The sequence below is a fragment of the Gigantopelta aegis genome, chromosome 6 (genome assembly GCF_016097555.1).
Source record: "Gigantopelta aegis isolate Gae_Host chromosome 6, Gae_host_genome, whole genome shotgun sequence".
Classification (NCBI taxonomy): domain Eukaryota; kingdom Metazoa; phylum Mollusca; class Gastropoda; order Neomphalida; family Peltospiridae; genus Gigantopelta; species Gigantopelta aegis.
The window spans coordinates 95,393,007-95,417,939 of record NC_054704.1 but is presented as its reverse complement, the minus strand read 5'-3'; the positions used below and the strand labels follow the sequence as shown (position 1 = coordinate 95,417,939).

The 24,933-nt window shown below is 36.3% G+C and overlaps 1 protein-coding gene across 3 annotated transcripts; it reads left to right on the top strand.

Annotated features, from left to right (window-relative positions):
* Positions 1 to 5,055: 5,055 nt before the first annotated feature.
* Positions 5,056 to 24,311, top strand: LOC121374170 (kynurenine/alpha-aminoadipate aminotransferase, mitochondrial-like). Of its 3 annotated transcripts, XR_005958196.1 has the most exons (6): positions 5,058 to 5,351; positions 6,988 to 7,070; positions 16,295 to 16,368; positions 18,575 to 18,650; positions 19,864 to 19,932; positions 24,042 to 24,284. XR_005958196.1 is itself a non-coding variant. In XM_041501141.1 (5 exons), the coding sequence occupies exons 1-5, from the start codon at positions 5,320 to 5,322 to the stop codon at positions 24,202 to 24,204; spliced, it is 423 nt and encodes a 140-aa protein (XP_041357075.1). In that variant the 5' UTR covers positions 5,056 to 5,319; the 3' UTR covers positions 24,205 to 24,311. The 3 variants fall into 3 exon arrangements, 2 of the variants coding, with proteins under 2 accessions (XP_041357075.1, XP_041357076.1); XM_041501141.1 differs by lacking the exon at positions 16,295 to 16,368 and having other exon boundaries at positions 5,056 to 5,351; positions 24,042 to 24,311; XM_041501142.1 differs by lacking the exon at positions 6,988 to 7,070 and having other exon boundaries at positions 5,056 to 5,351; positions 24,042 to 24,291.
* Positions 24,312 to 24,933: the final 622 nt, after the last annotated feature.

Here is a 24,933-nt window from a genome sequence, read left to right as displayed (position 1 = left end):
TAAAACATTTCTTTCTTTTGTTTTTATGTGTATATAATATGTCTTGCTTGTATATGTGTGTTTGTGTATATGCATGGACACAATGTGTAATGTGTATTCATCACTCTGTATGTGTGCGTGTGCATGTTCACACATATAAAGTTTGTTTTATTTAACAACGCCACTAGAGCACATCAATTTTTTTATCTTACCATCGGCTATTGGACGTCAAATATATGGTCATTCTGACTCTTTTACGACAGGCAGCAAGGGATCTTTTATTTGCGCTTCCCACAGGCAGGATAGCACAAACCATGACCTTTGTTGAACCAGTTATGGATCACTGGTTGGTGCAAGTGGTTTACACCTACCCATGAGCCTTGCAGAGCACTCACTCAGGGTTTGGAGTCGGTATCTTGATTAAAAATCCCATGCCTCGACTGGGATCAGAAGCCAGTACCTACCAGCCTGTAGACCGATGACCTAACCACGACGCCACCGAGGTACAATGGCATAGTGTATATTCCCTACCCACTCTTTAAAACCCAACCCCGACCTGCTTTTACACATACATTAGATAGCAACCTCACATGGCATCCAAAAGAAACTTTACCATAGTTTTAAATCACTCTGGTGTAAAAACAACAAAAGATAGTCGCATGAGGTAAAATATATTGACTAGATCAATATGTCAGCATTAACATAACTAAAAATGAGTGTCAATCAGCATCTGATAATGACGTCACATTTTCCCAAAGCGAGGTGGTGTACACAAATCGAGCTTTCAACTTAATGGACCACATGCAAAGCATACAGACAATCACTCAAGTTCAATAACAAGTCACATTAATAGCGTGTGTGACCACCCCTTGCCCCAATACAAGCAATAATTCTCCGACGCATAGAAAAAACCAATCGTCTGATGAGGTCACGTGGGACGCGTTGCCATTCTTCTTGAAGGACCTGGATCAGTTCCTGTTGGTTGGCTGGAGGGTATGGTCGTTGTCGAACACGGCGATCCAAAACATCCCAGAGGTGTTCTATGGGGGACATGTCTGGGGAGCGTGCAGGCCACGGCAATACGTTTACGTTGTTGGCTCTTAAGGAAGTTCTGTACGATTCTGGCTGTATGAGGTCTGGCGTTGTCTTGCTGAAAAATGACACCACGTGGCTGCCGTTGGAGAAATGGTATTGCAGTTGGACGAAGAATGTCATCCCTGTAACGTTGAGCTGTCAAGTTTCCGTGAACGATGACCAATGGTGTCCTTTCCTGTGCACAGATACCTCCCCACACCATGACACTCCCTCCACCATATGGCACGACCTCCTGAACGCAAGAAGCCGCCACTCGTTCTCCCCTACGGCGGTACACACGCCGTCTTTCATCAACTGAACAAAGAGAACCGGCTTTCATCAGTGAAAAGAACCCGCAGCCAATCACGTCGCTGCCAACGTCGTACAGTCCTAGCCCATGTCAATCTCAAACGACGATGTTGTGGTGTCAGTAAGTGTCCTCTATATGGTCTGTAAGCCCTTATTCCATGAGTCCTGAGTCGCCTGGCCACTGTCGGTCTACTAACCCTGTGACCTAAGGCATTCATTGCTGATGACGTCACTGTCAGGAAGCGATTTCGTAGATGCAAGGTACGCAAGTACCGGTCATCACGGGGCGAAGTCACCCTGGGTCTGCCTGTTCTTGGCCTGTCTGATGTCTGCCCTGTTTGCCTGTAGCGTTGCATCAAGTTTGTAACAGTAACACGGGAACAACCGAAGGTTCTGGCGATGTTGGCATGAGTGGCTCCCATCTGTATCATACCCAAGGTTCTCTCGCGTTGTTCTGGTGTCAGTCGTGGCATTCCTATGGTGGTTTTTTATGTGTGGATGTCTGACATGCTGTCTAAACCGTTTTTATACCCTTATTACACGTGCAATTGCTGTTGTTCATAGTGCACGAGTTTTTCACTTTTCTGTGTGTCCCACCCAAAACGTGCAGTGGGCATACATTATTGTTGTGTTTGGGCTATGTGTTTTGGATTGAGTTGCTTTTTAAAAACAATTAATTTTTTCTTAAATTCCAAATTGAAAATGATAAAGTTTCTTTTGGCCTTCAGTATATATTATTAATATATACTTGTACATAAAACAATGTGCATTATGTAATTACGTGAGTGTGTGTCTGTGCCTGTGTGTGCCTGTGTGTAATGAGATGTACTATGTTTTAAGAGCTTCAAGTGATAATACAATTATGCATATTTGATAAAGTAAGTGGAAGCTCAAGCCCAAGCTTGACAAAGATGAAACTGGTTTAACTTGATTTTAATGTTGGTTATTTATTTATTTATTGTTATTAGTTTAGTTTAGTTTAATTTCATATATTATTATGTGTTAAGATTAGTTTGTTTTAGTTTTAGTTATAGCTTCAATTATGTTATTGCTAGTATTGTAATGTGAAAATTATAAACTAAAAAAGAAATTCTAACTTAAAAAGCGTTTGACTTTTTCTTATGTATTAAGTGCCAAATTTTTTTCCCCCACTTTTTAAAGTTGAATAATACCGTTGACACACCAAATACGGTTCTGTTCAATGTGTGTGTGGGAACGGGACGTAGCCCAGTGGTAAAGTGCTCGCTTGATGCGCAGTCGGTTCAGGATTGATCCCCTTCGGTGGAGCCATTGGGCTATTTTTCGTTCCAGCCATTGCTCCACAACTTGTGTAACAAAGGCTGTGGTATGTACTATCCTGTGTGGGATGGTGCATATAAAAGATCCCTTGCTGCTAATCAAAAAGAGTAGCCCATGAAGTGGCGACAGCGGGTTTCCTCTCAATATCTGTGTAGTCCTTAACCATATGTCTGACGCCATATAACCGTAAACAAAATGTGTTGAGTGCGTCATTTCTTTCTTTCTGTTCATGTGTGTCAATGCGTATCTACGGTTTGGTACCCGTATTTTGTAAGTCACGACCCTTTAACCTATCTGAATCAAAACTCATTGATCTGTTTTGAAGTTTGGTGTGTCAGCGGTGTAACTGAATACGTATGCATGGCAAAACAGGAATTTGAACAACACCAGTTTATTAGGTTTTTATAAATGTACACAAGAAACAGTGTGCAAGATGTTTGCGTGTATCATGGGTGAACTTTTTAGTCATGTGATCACCCCTCCTCCACATCCTTGTTTAAAATATTGAATGTGTGTATTGTTGTGGTGTTATTGGATACAGTAATTGTAGATCAATGATTTGTATAGTAGTAGAATGGATGACATAATAGATTTATTCGGTCAATTTCACACATTAATCGTGAACGTGTACAAGTAATTTTCAAATCCCATCCGAGTTGTCTCCCTTCAATTAATACTAACAACAGAACATCACATGTATTTAAACAAGGTGTTTGTCGTCATCCTTACGGGATTTTACCGTCCAATAATTTTGTAATTACCTAGTAAAATGAAAGTGACTAGTGCAAACATTCTAAACAAGAAAATGTATTTAATATGTAATTCTAGTCGTTAAAACGACTCGGTTAGTAGTACAATGTCAATGGTTACAAAAGTCCTTTCAGGTCCATAATATTAACAAAAGGTATATTTATAAGTTGTAAAGTATCACGAGGGGTATATGACATTTTATGTACCTCTGTGTGTTCTTTTACCCGAGCTCGTTTAAATACATGTGATGTTCTATTGTTAGTATTAATTGAAGGGAGACAACTCGGGTGGGATTTGAAAATTACTCGTACACGTTCACGATTAATGTGTGAACTTGACCGAATAAATCTATTATGTCATCCAGTCTACTACTATAAACCATGTTAAACCATATAGCCAAATAATCAAAATAACGCCAGACAATAATTGTTAACAATTTATTAACGGAGCCGTACCACGCGGGCGCGAACGAAACCACTTGCCAGTGACGAAAAATAGTTCCATCGATAAACGAGTTTTTAACTTCAAATGTTTGTAATACGAAATTGTCTGAAACAGATATTTATATACTTGATTGATTATCAATGTTATTTATAATCAAATTATTGCTGTAGTATTAACTGGGGTGGCTGGAAACTGTTGGAAATTACAGACGGGGTATAAGAGAATTTGGCTCCGCCCAAAGGGGTATAAGGGATTTGTCCAACGGCAAACGACCAATGAGATTAACGAATTTTACATGAAGGCGAGATAAATATTTTTTATTATGCACAAATCACGGTTACCTCGTATTATTAACTTGAACTGAACATTGATCACCATAGTAGTACCACAGCTTCATACGCTACATGAAGCTATCAGACACTGATTCATGATTAAAGTTTGTTTTGTTTAACGACACCACTAGAGGAAACTAGTCCGGAGTGACATAGTAAGTGTGGTTCTTACTATGTCCGGATCTTGTTACATACCCTATATATATAATATTATCATTATTAACAAAATAAATATTTCCCGAAATTTTAAATTTGCTAAGTAGAAGGAAGCAACTCGCCGTGCACGTTAAGGAAAGTATTGATTTAATGTGCCCCGTGCACCTTGAGAAAACCCGCTACACTTTTCCATTAGTAGCAAGGACTTTTTATATGCACCATCCCACGAACAGGATAGCACATACCACGGCCTTTGATATACGAGTCGTGGTACGCTGTCTGGAACGAGAAATTGCCCAATGGTCCCAGACTGACCGTGCATACGGCAAACTATTTACCACTGACCTACATCCCGCCCCTAATACATGCACAATCGTGATGCCCTGGCTGGAACGACAAATAGCCCAATGGGCACACCGACGGGGATCGATCCCAAACCGACCGCGCTTTACCACTGGCCTTCATCCCGTCCCTGGGTTAATTATGGCGAGGCGAGATTGTAGCTTTAAGAGCCGTTATCGAACGAAAGAAATGTTTTATTTAACGACATTTTATTTACGGTTATATGGCGTCAGACATATGGTTAAGGACCACACAGATATTGAGAGGAAACCCGCTGTCGCCACTACATGGGTTACTACTCTTTTCGAAAGCAACAAGGGATCTTTTATATGCACCATCCCACAGACAGGATAACACATACCACGGCCTTTGATATATCAGTCGTGGTGCACTGGCTGGAGCGAGAAATAGCCCAATGGGCCCACCGACGGAGATCGATCCCAGACCGACCGCGCATCAGGCGAGAGCTTTACCACTGGGCTACGTCCCGCTCGAGCTGTTATCGAGGTCACTTAGAATAATATAACAGCAGTTGCGTTACTGCATTATGTACTCGTACGTACTTCCTGACGGGTCGTAGTCGATTCTTGTGGGTGCTGTGCAGAAAAGTGTTGGTACCAGAGCCTTCGTTACGATGGAAGAGCCTGACTTATTAAGACAGGACAGGTAAATATGCGTTCTTCTATATGTAGGCCTATGTATTTTCATTATGGCATACGTACAGTTTGTTTAAACACGCAAGTCGTCCGGTTTCGTAACAGAATGTAGTGGCCAGGTCAGTTGGTTCCATTTTAATTTCGTCTACTAATTTCGTACCAGAACCAATTCGTATCCGACTTATTTCCTGCCAAAGTTGTTTCGTTCCCTTGAAAGAAGTAATTTCGTTGTATAAAGGCCGCTAGACTGGTTTAGGCGCCTCACGTTAAATCAAATGGCCACGCCGGGAAACAATCAAATAGTTTGCGAACGTTAGCGAAACGTTTGCTGACTGAACTTAAAGCAGTTGTATCGCATTGGTACACTGTATGAACGACGCCAGTTAATGATTTTTCTTACACACTCGTTGGTGAGAACACCATGCGTTATTTTTTATAACACACAGTTGTTTACAGACGGGTCCCTACATTTTGCTGTTTTATAAGTGACAGCATGCCTAGTCATGCATACTAGTAGTTATCTAGTCATATAAAGAAACAATATCATGGGTGTTAAAGACTACAGAGGTCAACCTCTTGTCAATCTGATTAAAATTAGCTCTATTGGTCTACCAGTAGATCTAACAGCATTGCGTGAATTGCCATGTCCAGGTGACATTTCATCTATAAATAACAATTTAAATATCGACCAATTACACTTCGCCTTTTATAGCGTTATTCGGGAGCATACCCATTCTAAAAATATCAGGCGAGACTATTTATGCAATAGGCGAACTTGTTGGTCTATTTCAACATTAAAAAACAGGGGTGAGGGGGGGGGGGGGGGGGGTTGCAGTAATACACTCTGGATTATATACTAGTATAAACAGATTTTATGGCTATTACGGGGTTTTTTCGTCTAGAAACGAATTAAACAATTTTATTTTGAAATTAGTTTCCGGCATACTTTATAATTCACCCGAATCATTTCGTGTACCCTCGGCATAATCCCGAGTGTTTTCAAATTCTTTTTAAATTACTGGCATAATTTTGCAAGTAAGGTTTTGATAGGTCGAATCAAAGGTCAACTGGACATGACCTCCAACGGGGTGCTGTTAGATCCACAGGTAATAGTAATTAACCAGTGGAGCTAATTTTAATTAGATTGACCTCTTGTAATCATCAAAGAAAGATTTGAAAATACATTTCCGTATTGCATGTTCATTTTGTAATGAAGACGTATATATATTATAATATGCAAGGTAACGAGATGGGTATACTGGAAGTGTACTGTAGTAGTGAATAGTTTAGCAATTATTAAATTAAAGCCCTATCCTCATGTCTCCAAGGGCATAACTATATATATATATAGCCTCAAATTGGGAAAGAGTTCGACCTGTGCCCCTCTATATCAACGACTCTAAAGACTAACCGTAACCCGTATCCATAAAACTACCCTAACGACTGAAAGGGGGATATGGGTTGAACTCATTCCTCAAATTATGTTATTTGAGCAAAAGCTAAATTAAACTTACATGACGAATTAGTATTATGAAAATATTTTGGTACAATGATCTCTCTCCAAATAGCCGTCTTTTTACATATCCAGACGTGTCGTCAAATGATGTTTTTTGGTTTGTCCTTATGATGTTTTGGTTACATTTTAGTGGGCACAGAATTTGTGACTATAGTGTTTTTCTAAACAAAGCGAGCAAGAGAAGAATAAAGATACCATTTCCAGACCAAAAAGGTATTCATTCTTTTCATTCGTTCGTTCATTCATTCTTGTATCTTATTTATTAAATTTATGGGGCCGTTCAACAAGTACGTAACGAATAATTTCACAGTGGATAACCGCATGCGGGTAACTGTAGTTACTCGCATCCAATATGGCGGAGGACGTACATGACGGGTATTAATCAATGTGAATTTCCATTCTTAGCGGGCATTTTTGAGATGTCCATATACAGAAACTTAACGAAATATATAAAATATGCACTCTTGAAGCATTCGTTTTTGAAAAATAGTATTTGGGAATTAGATAACTGGCATCAAAAATTTAGTGTGATTTTGGTAACTGAAAGTGTCAACATCATGAGGATGTGGGTATCTGTTGCGGTTGGATGAGGGTAACTGTTCGATGCAGAATGCCGTTCAAGTCACAAATAATAAAAAATTGGATGATTGAATACTTTAATTTGAATATAAGACGAAATGACTCAACGGTAATGTCAGTCTATTCTGTAATAATATAATGTAGATTTGTGTCTTTATAGTATTCTTGCATTAACTTTCAAGATTGAAATAGTCCGACATATTACCCAAACTCTGAAAGATGAAAGGGCAATTACCCCAAATGGAAATTTAATGTCACATTATACCAAATTAAAATTAAAATATACTCTTAATAGTTATATATTTTGTTGTTGAACATCGAAATGCCCCCCCCCCCCCCCCCCCCCGTTATTCACAATGTGGCCGTTCAAATATTACGTAACGCTATTATGTAACAATTAGGCACCCTCCAACACCCCTCTCTAGTACATCGCGGTGGAAGAGATACCCACGAGATATTTATCGTCTCTTCACATGTGAAAATACATCTTTTGAGAGGTTATGACATCTGATCACGTGAGCAGAGGTGTCACACACTACAACTCCGCATAGATGTTATGCAAAAAGTGTGGACATGGTTCTTTCTATTCATATTTTTAAATCGGAAAAATACTTGCTGTATATAATTAATGTTAGCAGCATAATTTAACAAAATATATATTTTAATAATTTAGTTTAGCCTTGAACATGTTTATAATATTGTTTGTGCAAACTTCATTCATAGATGTGTGGCGTAGGAATGCAAAATTTCATTGATAGGCTAAATAGCTAAGTGAAGTAGCCACATGACGTCATTTTTGTTCATTGATGTGCGGTGTAATAAATGAAATACTACACTCGTTCCCGTGTGAGACCGTTTATATTACAACTCGTAATGTATGATTAAAAATAAACTCGTAACGTAAACGGTCTCACACTGGAACTTGTTTAGTTTTCTCTATGTAACGCTCCGTAATGTTTGACCATACGCCCCAAAAATATTACGTACGTTTAAGACACCCCCCCCCCCCCCTTTTCCATTCACAGACAAGTCAGCAATGGATGTAATGTAATTTTAACGTACTGTTTTGCAATTTGGGAAAGCGCAGATACCCATTTCAACTCGATTAATAATCCTTATTGAGTGTATACGTCTGGCTAGAACTAAGCCTACGTTAAACACTGTCGCTATGACAGAGCGTTTATGAAAAAAAGTAATAATAAAACCAGTGCGTTACATACCGCTGTTAAATACACCCACCACCTCTAACACCACATACCATTTAGACCTCCACCCAACCACCCCCTTAAGCGTTACGTAATATCTGAATGGACGCAGAGTGCATTTTGATGGTGTGTAATAAAATAGTATTGGCTCGGGCGGATGATTTATCGCACAAATAGCGCATGTAATAATCTAAAAAAGAAAATGTAGGGAGAAAACATCTGAATAATGTTTTTTACTAATTGTTTCTAGACGCACATGGCGATCATTAGTTATGAGGAGACAACTACAGCAGTTACTCTCATCCTACAGTTACGCTCATCGTTGCATCACTTTTATCAGATACCCACATCCCATCTGAAACTGACTAGAGAGTTAGTTACCTGCATCATCGCTTCGAAGTTACCTTCATCATGCCTAACTTTGTGATTTCATTATCAGCCGAATTACACAACTTATCCGTAGAGCATCGATTCAAAATACATTTACACTAAACCAACTGCCGATACGCTCTATTAAAATGTGAATGTACTGCTTAGAAATACGGACATTCAACGCGCTCTCTCACAGATGGTTGACCTAATTATTGACCCAACACGGTATTATATGACAATATATACATTTGATTTGTACCTAAAAATACTTTATTGAACCATCTACATAACCACCATATCACACTTATTATTGATTTTTTTTTTTTTTTTAAATTGAATTATGGGTACGGTCCATAATTCTGAGATAAAATAACGGCTATTAGGAGAGCAGAGGTGTGACGTATTATTTTGAGTCACGTGACGGGCATTCCCCGAATAACCGCAGTGTCAAAACGATTTACCAAGTTCGTGTAACGAGAACGCTTGACCGTCCTTCTGCGACGTAGGGTAAATAGAAGAAAAAAACCCCACAACAATGAAAATAAGTTATTAAAAAATAATAATAACATGTACTGAATAATAATAAGCTTATACATTAATTTATTTTAGTAACAGAAGCATGTTAAACGTCGACAATCCCGACTAGTTAGTCGTACGCGAAAAACTCTAAACATCTGGATCATGAACACCTTCATTATCCACCTTGTCAAATTCATTATTATGCAAAATATGTCATAACAGCTGACTTAGGATAGGAATTGTTACAGTTTTAAAGAATACTCTGAACTAGACGGTGTTTATATACAATGTGACTATATATACGAAGGCCGTGTATATAGCCTCCACTAACGAGGGCTGGCTATATTCACAGTAAAAATGTATATAGGCGGTATATAAGTACATGTATCCATATTACCGAACCATCTGAAACACGAGGAATACATACAAAGTACTGTACGAACAGTGCATTTTCTGAACAGGGGAGGGGGTGGGGGAGTATATGAATTTAGCGGACCCTTTTATGTACGTTTTCCATAGATATATGAATAGCGTCATATTGTCCCTACAGTACTAACCAAAAAAAAAAAAAAAATAATAATAATAATAATAATAATAATGAATAAATAAATAAAGAAATAAAAATAACAATTACAAATTATCAGCTGCTGAGGTAGATTAACTGAAACTAACTACGGACAATACACAAACTAACAACAGGGCTTGAACTTAATAAGTTTTCACTGATTGCAATTTTGAGGTTAAAAAGTTAATTTTACCAGAAATAAATATGATTAAAAGATTATTTTGCTGTATTTAGTCACATTTCAAATGCTGAAAATTGCAAAGGGCAATAAATCTCAGAATACATTTTTTTTATAGGCTATATCGTTTTATATCGTTTTACAACTTTCGAAGAGACCAGACGCCGCTTCTGGGTAGAGGCACTAACACGTGACAAACCTGATGCATCCATCATCATGGCTTCCCACACAAAATGCGACTACGTTGAGTTTAATGTTGTTGCTTGTCAACAATAACCGACGTTAACAGCAACCAAAATTGTTAAAGCATATGCATTGATAATATTTCTACATTATAAAAAAAAAACCCGGATGCATCCAGTTCTTGAATAAAGAGTATCTCTTTTTATCATCAAATTTGTGTGGTCTTCATTTTTCATTTAATCTAATTTTAGAGTTCAATCAAGACATTCTCTATATTTGTATTTATTTTGCCATCTTCGGCTACTACATCTATTTATTTATTTATTTTTATTTTTAAAATAAAAGTATATGCAGTTAAATTACACACACATTTAATAATAATTATTATTATTATAAAAGTTTTTTTTTTTAAACGTGTGTGTGTGTGTGTGTGTGTGTGTGTGTGTGTGTGTGTATGTTCGCTATGAACGGAGATCGTCAAAAGTATACGCTCGATTCGTCGCCTGTGCCGCCATAGCTCGGCAAAGCACAAACGACAGCCTGTCGTCAGTTTCAGTTAACACGTGCGTTTGCCGATTCAAATTGTAGGGTTCGTCTCAAAAAATTAAGAGAGAAATCTTGCGCTGTACGAAGAACGTTCGGTTGAGGATACGGTACTAGTCTTTAGTTATAACCGGTTTGATCTTGACGACGTATTATCGACAGTCGTACCTTCCTATTTCAGAATTGATATTTTATAAAGTGTTAGTAGAACTTTCAAAGTTTAGTTTGTATACTAGTAACACATTAATTATGTATATATTTTTAAAATAAAATATACTAAAGTACACAATGAACGTTTTCACTTCTTAATTTTACGTGTTAAAATCGACAAATTCAAATAAATATTATTTTGTTTGGAAAGGGTAAAGTTGGGGGGGGGGGGGTGTTTAACGACATCAAAGATAAAGCATATTGATTTAATAATCATCCGACCGCATACAACTGTAAATAAAATGTGTTGAGTGCGTCGTTAAATAAAACATATCCTATCCTTCCTTCCATCTGCTGTTGGATGTCTAAAATTTGGTAATTTTGACATATAATCTTAGAGAGGAATCGGGTGCATGTGCAGGGGGAGGGTATTGGAGGTCGAAACCCTTACTTGACCAAGCTTTAAAAAAAATTAAATGTATTTTCTGGGGAAGCATGGCCCCATATAAACTTCGCACAACACAATCTAGAACACCAACGCTGCTGAAATCCCCGCACACGCGCCCTGGAAACCCGCTACATTTTTTTTTAGCAAGGGATCGTTTATATGTACCATCCCACAGACAGGATATCACATACCATGGTCTTTTTGTATACCCGCCGATGGGGATCGATGCAAGACTGACCGCACATTTCCAAAAAACACCTTTTTGACCTGGATAAGCCAGCGTAGTGAAACCAATGCGGAGTGCGGCGTCATATATGCACCAAATGTAATTGGATTTCCTGTTCTATATGCATAAATAATAAAAAATATTCCAGGGAATGTAGTTTTAATTGCTACCCTAATTTAGATTATGGAGGCAATTTAAAATATTAATATTCACATGCCAAAGGGAGCTATATATTATTCTCCTTGAACTAATCTCAGGGAAGTGATGGGTAGCTAGAGAGAGAGATATAACTCCCCTTATGTGACAAGGTCTGAGGTTGGCTATATTTTATTATTGCTATTTTCTTTTCGTCTGCATTCAACCGGTAAGGAAGGCCAACATCATGAGATAATTTCACAATCTGTAAAAACAAAATCATTTCATTATTTCAAGAAACGTTGTTTTTTTTTTTTTTGAAGAATAAAAGAATGTATTCAGTGGAACATTTTCACTGTTGCCAAGACATCTATATAATAAGAATGACAATAATAATACTGTAATTTAAAGTTGTAAAGTAACAACTTTGCAATTGTTTAATTATTACATTCTATTTGGAAATAAAATAATTATGTTAAATCATAAAAAGAATTATCTTGAATCATGCATATAAATTTTATTATTATACATACAAATTATATATTTTGTAGCACACATCATAATTATTATAATATTAATAATTATCTTATCATTTCTAAGTTGTTAAAATTTATAATTAATATTACCTGAAAATTGCATCAACAAAAATTGTTCTGCCCAACCTGCCTCTCGTCAGGTGCCCTCGACAATATAAGCTATACGGAAACATGTCCGTAATAAATATAGACTGTACTAATTCATATTCCCGTTGTTCGTTTCTCTTATATGACAACCCAACCTGCTATAATACTCATGCTGCAACTATGTGTTAGCTACAGAAAATAAATGACCATATGCAAGGCATGCAAAAAGTTAATATGATAACTTTATTCTATGTAAAACAGTAATCACTAAGGCTTTGCTTCACCCCCAAAGACCCGGATGATCGGTAACTAGACCGTGTAACGTCACGCCCCTTCCGAGAATTAAAATGTTTTGGATCATACAATAACTATGTTTGGTATTCCAAATGAATTAAGTTTCATTTATAATGCATATTTAGAGAAACAAGGCCCACTAAATCCGTGATTGAGCTCCTTTCACTCATCATGTTCGTCTTCCGCCATATTGGATGCGAGTAACTAGTTACCCGCATACAGTTATAACTTATTCCCTGTGCAGCGTGCTTATGGAAAGAAAACAAATGGAAACGAAGTATGTGTTTAATAATAGACTACCTCATTTACATTTACGATGGGGACACACACATACAAGCAGAGCGAGAGAGAGAGAGGGGTGAGAATGAGAGCAAGAGATTATCATAAACTGATAAAGCGAGTGTGCCTGTGTACGCAATCTGCACGGGCTGTGACATTCTCAGAACCGGCGTGACGTCACACGGCCTAGTTACCGATCATCCGGGTCTTTGGGGGTGAAGCAAAGTCTTAGTGATTACTGGATTACATAGAATAAAGTTATCATATTAACTTTTTACATGCCATACATATTGTCATTTATTTTCTGCAGCAAATACATAGTTGCAATACGTCTTATGTGTATTATAACAGCTTGGGTTGCCATATAAGAGAAACGAACAACGGGAATCTGAATTAGTATAATCTATATTTAGTACCGATGTGTTTCCGTGTACTTTGAATGTCGAGGGGACAGGGCAGGTTGGGCAGAATATAATTTTTGTTGATGCAATTTTCAGGTAATGTTAATTATAAATTTTGACAATTTTGAAATGATAAGATAATTATTAATATAATAATTATGATGTGGGATACAAAATATATAATTTGTATTTATAATAAAATTTGTATGCATGATTAAGTTAATTATTTTTATGATTTAATAATTATTTTATTTCCAAATAATATGTAATAATTAAACAATGGCAAAGTTGTTACTTTACAACTTCAAAATTACAATAGTATTATTGTCATATCTTGTTATATAGATGTATTGGCAATAGTATAATGTTCCACTGAATACATTCTTTTATTCTTAAAACAAAATACCTTTTCTTGAAATAATGAAATGCTTTTGTTTTTACAGATTGCAAAATTACCACATGATGTTGCCCTTCCTTACCGGTTGAATGCAGGCAACAAAAAATAGCAATAATAAAATATAGCCATCCTCAGACCTTGACTTCTAGGGGGAGCAATATCTCTCTCTACTTACCCATCATACCTGAGATTAGTTCAAGGAGAATAATATATAGTTTCCTTTGGCATGTGAATTTATATACATGTATCAATATGGTAATATTTTAAATTGCTCCCCATAAACTACATTAGGGAGCATATAATCAGTTCCCTCAGTTATTTTCATGTCGAGGTCTACAACCTAATAAAACATAAGTGTTACCTCGTCGAACAAACATGCAAATGTTTTAATAATAGGGTTTAACCTGGTATATTTAGTAATAAAACACAAAAACCTACCTGAGTAAATAATGGTTAATATATATATATATAATATTGGTGTTGTTTTATATCTAGTCACAATGGATATTGCAGATATTTTCTTGTTCAGTCTTGTGCTGTATTGGAATTGTTATAGCAGTTCAATTTAAGTAATATCTACAAAACTAATTTTTAATAGTATACAATGTAAAGCTGGAGAAAGGAGGCAAATATGGTTGTTAATAAACTGATCTATATCGGTATGCCTTCTACTAGACTACACCTATTTAACCTAAGTTGCTTTTAACCCGGATTAAATTACCTCATGTAGATGCACTTATGTAGCATATTCAGGAAAATATATGAATGAGATGGTTAAATGCTATATTCTTCATGTCAAACAGTGTTTTCAAAATGGAAAACAAATATCAGATATGGCAGTTGACCATTCATTTTATTGCAGGTAATTGCTAAAGCAGATTACACACACAAACACACACACACTGAACTGTAGAATACCATGAAACTACATATATATGTAAAAAGGTAAGTCCTCTTAACTTGAACAAGCAAAATGTACCACAACCACCAAATTATATTGATCCACAATAGAATAGATTTTTAGATTTATGTATATGTATTCTTCTTCTTCTTTCAACTTATTTTCGTGCTTATATCCAATTAAGGTTCAAGCACGCTGTCCTGGGCACACACCTCAGCTATCTGGGCTGTCTGTCCAGGACAGTGGGTTAGTTGTTAGTTGGTTAGTGGTTAGTGAGAGAGAAGAGGCCTTAAACCTACCCATTGAGCCCATAAGAACTCGCTCTGGGTTGGAGCCGGTATCGGGCTACGAACCCTGTACCTACCAGCCTGTAGTCTGATGGCTTAACCACTGCGCCACCGAGGCCGGTCATGTATATGTGTGTGTGTGTGTGTATATATATATATATATATATATATATATATATATATATATGTATGTATATATATATATATGTATATATATATATATATAGATAGATATATACACACGCACACAAACTTTATATATATACTTGAACAAAGGCACACACACATTATTTACCCTCTGCACCAAAGTAAATACTAAACACGGAGAGAAGGGGGGAACGACCTATATTTTCTTACTGCAGGCCTGCTACAGACACATTTGCAAAAAAAAAAAATAATAATAATTAAAGTTTAAACAAGAATTTAGGCCTATATTATAATTTTTATATGTGTGTAATTTAGCAGTATAAACTTTTATTTTAAAATTAAAAAATAAATAAATAAGATGTAGTAGCTGTAGTATGGCAAAATAAATACAAGTATAGATAATATCCAAGCAACTATGATTAAATGAAAAATAAAGACCACACAAATTTAATGATAAAGGAATATACTCTTTATTCAAGAAATGGATGCATCGTTTTGTTCGGGTTTTTTACATGGAAGACGATGGAATTGTGTATTTTATTTACAGTATAATGTGGGATTTTTATCACTGCACATACTTTAACCATTTTTTTTGCTAAATTAATCTCTGTTGGTGTCAACAAGCAACAACATTAAAGTCAACGTAGTTGCATTCTGTGAGGGAAGCCATGAAATTCCATCAGGTTTGTCGTTTTAATGACCCTACCCACAAGCGGCGCCTAGTCTCTTCTTTTGGAAATTTGTAAAACAATTTTTTTTTTAACATCATGTTATGGTTTATGCAGCCAACTGCACAACATGTTTTAGGCATCGTGACCGTTAACTGTTGTAAATGATCGACCAAAGTTGCCTCATTTCACTATCAAACCATACGTAACTAAGGAGAAGCTTCACCGCATCACGTGATAAACAGTGGCGGCCAGGGGTCGAAGTACCCGTATGTTCGGTTCCGAGAATATCTTTGTTTAACACTGAAATTGTTTTTTTTGTTTTTAATAATTACAGAATTGAAAACTACGACATCTATCTAAACAATGTCAGCAAGCGTCGAACAAAAACACCATTTCCTGACCCTGAAGGTATTTAAACAAAACAAGAATCAGTTTTTTGAGTTGGATAATATTATTTTAAATTTGTTTCATCCTCCACCATCTAATAAAGGAGAGTTCCAAACTCCGTGATTTAAAGGGAGAGTAAAGTGAAACATGAGTCGTATGTGTTGGAAAGATGCATACGTGGACCACCAACACATACTGACAAGTTAACAAATGAAAAACGTGTAATTTTAGTGTTAATAAAAAAAACCTGTGATTATTCCTGCTAACTGGGGGCAGCCATTTTCTTTTCTTTTCGATGCCTCTGGTACCGGTACTCTAGCTTGGAGCGAAGTAAGGTCAGCTCCTGACCAACTCCTGTTTGCACAGTGTAAACAAAAACAGTAATTTATAACAAGGCACTTCTCTTTGATCAACCTGACATGTAAAACATCAAATGATGTGAGAATATAATAAACTATTTAACTAAATATATTTCAAGTTGCATTAACGGAATGAAATGGGGTTATAATATTTTTCACTGTTAAATAATCCAAAGAAAAATGTACACAAAATGTTGGCATGCTAGATTACTAATGTCACTTAAGTGCAAAGATGACAACCCACGATACCCAAGTGATAATTTTCTTTTCTTTGGGACTAAATAATTGATCAGTTCTGTGATTTTAAATGGGAAAGTCTACTTAATCGATAGTTTTACAGAACTATTTACAGTAATAAACCATGTCCATTACCATTTTAGGGGTGACAGGTAATATTACACAATACTGTTATGTATTTTTGTGTCTAGACACGTCAATTAATTGGCTCGTCTGGTTACCAATCAAATACACACCTACCAATCAGGAATCACAGGTAGAGGCAACTAACAGAATAGACCAATTAACTAAGAAAACACGCCCATGTATCATTTCAGTACGTAGGTTAATGTATGGACAAAACATAGTATAATTATTTCGACTTGTTGTGTAGCCACTTTAACATTCGTGGTTTACTTGTATTGAAAAATAATATATACTTATTTTTGGCTTACTAGGATGTATATTATTACAGGACATTGCAATGCATGACTATTGTATCATTCCGCAAAAACCAAGTAAATTTGTTTTTCTAGTTCTAAGACTCATTCCTGATGTTACGCGTTAAATATTACGTAACTACCAGCTCACCAGAGGGCGTATTCACTGGAATGGAACAAAATGGCTGCGCCCGTTATATATAATAGCTGTCACATTTAACTGTTTTATTAATTACATATAATAATATACTTGTTGATATTAAGCAGCAATGTGCATTATATATTGTTGAATATGCCTGCCAGTCCAAAAGCCTTGCTTAAGCATTCCTAAGTTTAAGGCTCAATTTCTCACTCTCTTCTGACCCTTAAAGGCACAGTCTCAAAATTGCATAATGACAAAAACTATTTATTAATATGTTGAACTATACAGAATAAACCTTGAGTTATATGTCCACAAAATTACATCCAAATAATTTAATTTACTGCTTTTTTGTAAATTATTAATTATTTTAAATTGCAAAATACAGTGAAGATGACCAATAGGATACCATATGATGTCACTGTTTGAATTTTAATTGCATCTCCATGTTAACAAAGCTAAAGTTTGTTTTCATTAATGACACCACTAGAGTACATTGATTTATTAATCATCAGCTTTTAGATGTCAAATTTTTGGTAATTTTTATGTATAGTCTTAGAGAGGAAACTCAACTACATGTTTCCTTTAGTAACAAGGGATCTTTTATATACACCATCCCACAGACAGGATAGCACATACCACTACTTTTGACATCCAGTAACTGATGATTAATAAATCAATGTGCTCTAAAGGTGTCGTTAAACAAAACAAACTTTCTTTTATATAATTTAGTTTTTACCTAAATGTATTTGTTTTTTAATATATTGTTTTTGGCATGGATTCTTGAGAAAATCACTGTTTAATCCATGTGGAAACATATTTCAATTTTGATATACTTGAGTTAATTATGCAATATGCTTATATGTGATTAATCAGTTGTTACTTATCACAAAGACCTGTGAAAATATATAGTACAATATAACACTTACAACTTTAAGAATGGTGGGGGGTGTCATTGAACTCCAAAGTTTTAAATACAGTACGGCCCAGGAATAAAGTTGTGGACATTTTTCGCACTGATAACTCCGTGAATTTATCATTAAACAATATTTTGTTTTTGTTGTTTTTGTCAGCAAATCACATCTATGTGTCCACTGGTTATCCGAATCCTAAAACGTTTCCCATAATAAATGGACAATTCATGATGAAGTAAGTTTAGTTTTAAATTTTCTTTAGATTTTCTTTAGATTGTCTTCAGTTGGTGTAATTTATTATTATATTTATATTAGTGTGAATATTATTAAACAGGGTTTCTGCCAGAGGGTAAAACAGGTATTTCACCATACCCAAATGTCTTTGCAGATTTGTGGAGTTTTTTAAGTTAACGTTTTGACAAAATTAATTACTCTTATCATTACTGTATGATTTTTTTAACCCTAACCCTAAACTTAACCCATTGTCTTTCTGGGGGAGGCCCCCCATACCACTGTTGACTATGGTTGCATTCAAGTCCATAGTGCCATACCCAAAAATTTCTTTCTGGCAGAAACACTGTTAAAGGAAAAGCATTTTGTGTGTGTATGGCTGTTTGTCTATCTGTCTGTCTGTCTGTCTGTCTCTCTCTATCCCCTCCCTTTTTCTCCCCTACTCTCTCATTCATTTTCTCCCATCCCACGTCTTTCTTTGTCTGTTTTTTTTAGTGTTAGTCTGTCACTACTTTCTCTATCTCTCAGTCTCTCTCTCTCTGTCTGTCCCTCTATGTCTGTGTCTCTGTGTGTGTTTCTCTTTCTCTTTCTCTCTCTCCACTCTCTCTCTCTCTCTCTCTCTCTCTCTCTCTCTCTCTCTCTCTCTCTCTCTCTCTCTCTCTCTCTCTCTCTCTGTCTCTGTCTCTGTCTGTGTATCTTTAACTTGAGTCTAGTTCTTAGTCTGTCTGTCCAAGAAAAGAAGTTTGCTTTGTACCAAATTTTAATTGTGGTTTGAACATTGCGTTGAGAAAAAAAATTGACAGATTTTGCATTCAACCATTTTTGTTGAATGACACCACTAGAACAAATTGATTTATTAATCATCAGCTATTGGATGTCAAACATATGTTCATTTTGACACAATCATAGAGAGGAAACCCTCTATATGTTTTCATTAGTGGCAAGGGATGTTGTATATGCACAATCCCACAGACCGGATAGTACATACCACGGCCTTTGATATACCAGTCGTGGTGCCAAATGTACAAATACTGGCACATAATGTAGGCCTACACCATGTGTTTACATTTTCCCATCATTTAGGAACTTTACCGACAGCAGTCATTTTTGTCCAGTGGCACAAAAGTGCTCCAGATCTTTGGCAATTTATATCTGAACGGCAGCAATTGCCACTGTTTCCATCACTAAGTTCGAGCCCTGTCATGTTCTGTTTGCAGTGATGGCACAACGCTGGATATATCTGAACCTGAAATGAAGGCAACTTTACAGTATGGCTCAATAGCTGGGTATGTGCACATTTTATTAATATTATTTAAAATTATTTTACAATTACATCCCATTTATCCTATCTTTTGTCTTTACTAATTTTGATATTACAAATAAGGTCTACCAATATTTAAAAAGTAAATAATAATAATAATAGCAACAACAATACCACCACAAACTGCCATAGCCTCAAACCACCATCACCACAAAACATCACCATCACAAAACAACACCATCACAAAACACCACTACTACAAACCACCACCATTACAGACCATCACCACCACCATAAAACACCACCACTACCATAGACCACCACTGCCACAAAAGACCACCACAGACCACCACCATCACAGCAGCACATCCATCACCACCACCACCACCACAGACCACCACCACCACAAAACATTATCACCACAAACCTAACACCATAATAAAACTCTCACCACAAACCACCACCATCACAACAGAACACTATCATCACAAAACACCACCGCTATAAAATACTAACACCACAACAGAACACTATCACCACAACAGAACACCACCACCACAACAGAACACTATCACCACAAAACACCACTGCCACAAAATACTAACACCACAACAACACAATCACCACAACAGAACACTATCACCACAAAAGAACACTATCACCACAAACCACCACCGCCACAAAATACTAACACCACAAACCACCACCACAAAACATTCACCACAAACCATCACAAAGCACCACCACCACCACAAAACACTCACCACAAACCACCACAAAAAATACTTTCACCACAAACCACTACCACCACAAACCACCACCCACTGTCATATAAAACCATCACTGTCCTTCTGTCTGTCTGTCCATCCATCTGTCTTTCATTGTTTTCCAGATATTTCTTTTTGACATTGTCTTCAGAAATTTGGCTGAAACTTTATGTTTAGGTTTTTCGTGTACTGTTACAGATCAAGTTTGACTTTCATGGTGATTTACCCATTTTGGATAGAGTTTCAGCCCTCAAATTTAGGAGATAAGAATATATTTTGATCCCGGTACATGTATTGCTTTAGCAGTACACTCGGAACGCCTGTTATTATTGTTATTATTTTTTTATAGTTGTCAGGAGTTGATAGAATTGCTGATTATTTTTATTATTATTATTATTATTATTATTATTTTATTTTACAGTTGTCAGAAGTTGATAGACTGACTGATTATTATTATTATTTTACAGTTGTCAGAAGTTGATAGACTGACTGATTATTATTATTATTATTTTACAGTTAACAGTTGATTGACTTATTATTATTATTTTACAGTTAACAGTTGATAGACTGACTGATTATTATTATTATTTTACAGTTAACAGGGTTGCACAAATCGGTTGTCCGTACGCCCGGGACAACCAAAATATGTTGCGGACAACCATTCTTTGTCAAACAGTTGCCCGACGGGCAACCAAGAAAATCATAAAACAAGTCAAATGAAAAACAAAACTTCACGACACTCGGACAATCACGGGCAATTCAAAAATATCGAAACTGATAACTTGACTGACAGGCGATAAAAATATCCACCCTAACTCTGCCATCCACTTAGCGTCCACCGTGCATGATTTTGATGAGTTCAATGCAGACAGATACATTTCAGAATGGTGGCTATTGGCAAAGGACACAAGACGTGTAAGGCCACAAACTACACCAACAACCAACCAGTTTTAAGCTAAAAATTTGGCTAATCCATTTTCTATCTTCCAATGTGAACAATCGGTTACATAATCTATCCGACACCTAACATATAATGATAATAATACCAAATATTTATTATTTTAATAATCACAGTTATTAATTTTAATGGCAACATGTATGAAAGAAAAGTCTGAAAAATCTGTAGCGTGTTATTTTAACTTTGTAAAGTCTTTGAACCAAAGTAATAAAAAGGGACCGAAATTGCGTGTCAGTTTCAATATACATGCTAGTTCAGGGCCAAAGACAAGTAGTCTAGGGCTGAGTTCAGCTAGACCGAGCAAAACAAAAACGTCCGCTAAACTGGTTTATGCACTTCACGTTAAACCCAATGTCCACGTCGGGAACCAATCACATAGTTCGCGAACCAATCACATAGTTCGCGAACGTTAGGAAAACGTTCGTTGGCTGTTCTCAGTGTGCATATAGGTCACGCTTGACAGTCAGCCCAATGTAATTAAAATTAGCTCCACATGTAATGGTGGAGCTAATTTTAATTAGATTGCAGTCAGCCGAGACTGTTGCACGTGTCAAAAGACATCGTTGCGGACATTAAACAATACGATTACATGCAAGTAAATCTTGATGTAAATTTGTGAGAAAAACCCCACCACCAAATAGTTGTTCGCATCAATGAATACTTAATTGCTGTTTCGTTTATTTCCATTGTCTTTGTTAATTTTGCACTCCTGCCTTTCGCGATCGCGGGAAAGGAACATGCAGTATTTATACAAATTGTGGTTAAACGTACACTGAATACAATTAGTTTACAGAAATCATGGTATTTATTAGATAAAATATTATATAAATTTGTTGACTGTGAGGTGACATCTCAAAAGTTGCTAGATTTTAAAAAGACCGTAAATTTGAATCCATTATCTTTTTAATAAAAACCTTTAGACGTAAATGGATAGTTGTCCTAACTTGAAGTCAGCATTCTTAGGCTACGTATTTTACAAGCTGAAATCAACAACAAACATTTAACATGACGCGGAAATCAACAAAATGGCGCAAATTACGAAATTGTTGGGGTGTGGAATAGATGGGTTACTTTAAAATAGAATTAAAAGCAGTTCAAACCAAAATAAAGATTGCTATTTTACAGAAATAATGAGCTCTGTTAAAAAAAGAAGAAGAGTATTAGCTCTCAAATTTTTATTAATGCCATAGGACTTAGAATTTGGGGTGTGTTTGCAGAAGGCATTGGCTTCCAACTCTGCATATCTCCCCTCGCCCACTGAAAAATAAAAGTAATATATTAACTGCCCCTACCCCCATTGCTGTCTTTGATTTTGATCAGGGGATAATTTTGTTATTCAGATGTATTCCAGTTTGTACATAATTAGCTGAAAAAGATGCATTTTCATATTCATATATATATACTCTATACAGTACTACACAAAACAATTTTGGCTAGAACATTTTTATTATGGCTAATAAAATTCCCATTTGGCAATGTTTTTGGCTACAGGTATTTGTAATCCTGGGTTCATCACCTCTGTGCATCCATTCAGCTGATTGGGTTTTTTCTCGTTCCAGCCAGTGCACAACAACCGGACAAAGACTGTGGTATGTGCCTTCCTGTCTGTGGGAAAGTGCATATAAAAGATCCCTTGCTGCATTAGGAAAAATGTACTGGGGTTTCCTTAGCCCGAGTACTCTGACTGTAAGAGAGCTAGACGGACATTTGGACATAAACACGCTCTCATTACAGCGTAATGAGAGCGTGTTTATGTCCAAATGTCCGTCTAGCTCTCTTACAGTCAGAGTACTCGGGCTAGGGTTTCCTCTGATGACTACGAGTCAAAATTACCAAATGTTTGACATCCAATAGCCGATGATTAATTAATCAATGTGCTCCAGTGGTGTCGTTAAACAAAACAAACTTTTTTCAGCCTAAGCGAAGATGAGCTGTAAATAAATAATGTTAAAAAAGAAATAAAATTAAACTGACAAGTAATGATAATAATAAAAACATTTTAAATTTCAGTTTAATTTTAATGACAGTTCAAAATTATATTCATAAAACGTTTTATGAAATATGTGGGCAACCAAGAGATGATGTTGGGCAACCAAACTTCAGCTACTGATTGCCCACCAGGCAACCATCACAATTTCACATTTGTGCACCCCTGGTTAACAGTTGATAGACTGACTGATTATTATTATTATTTTACAGTTATCAGTTGATAGACTGACTGATTATTATTATTATTATTATTATTATTTTACAGTTAACTAGAATTGATAGATTGATAGATTTTATTAGTTTCATCATTATCATCATTATTACTATTATTATTATTTTACAGTTAAAAGGAGTTGATAGACTGGATGATTGTTATTATTATTATTATTATTATTATTATCATGATTGTAATGTTTACAGTAACCAAGAGTTACGACACTGGCTGATTGACTTGCAGCACTGCCTACACAGCCCGCCACTCCTGGATGGCGGAAACGAGCTGAACACCACCGATCTCATCATGACTACAGGATGCACAGAGGGAATAGAAAAGGTTACACAGGACCACAGTCTGTTTCTTTGAAGGCAGGGCAGTACCTGGGATAAGCTCAAATAACGGGGGTTGGGGGTGGGATGTACCCAGTCATAAACTTACAGCATTCGCTTGATGCGCAGTCGGTTGGGATCGATCCCTGTCAGTGGGCCCATTAAGCTATTTATCGTTCCAGCCAGTGCACCATGACTGGTATATCAAAGGCCATGGTATGTGCTATCCTGTCTGTGGGATGGTGCATATAAAAGATCCCTTGCTACTAATGGAAAAATGTAGCAGGTTTCATCTGTAAGACTAGATGACCGAATTATCAAATATTTTACATCCAATAGCCAATGATTAATTAATCAATGTGCTCTAGTGGTGTTATTAAACAAAACAATTTGTAACTTTAAATAACTGGGCTCACATTAAAAAGAATTTCGTTTGAGTCAGTTTTCACATATGTAGAGTGTTTTTCTTGAAAATTATTTAAAAGTGGCTAATTTAAGGAAAGTGTTATTAGCCAGATACTAAATGTTGCAGCCACTTTGTATAAAAATTGGCAGTAGACAGGGTGAGCTATAGGGTACAGTTGGAAAAGAATCAACAGACTTTGATATAAGTATAGATGGAAAGTCGATTTTTAAACTAAAAGCAATGCATAAGCGTACAAGACAGGATTGGGGGGGGGGGGGGGGGGGGGGGACAATTGTCCCCCTAGCACTGGAGCAAATCCTCAAATTCGAGATATTTGGGCAAAATCAGCTGGCCTGAAAT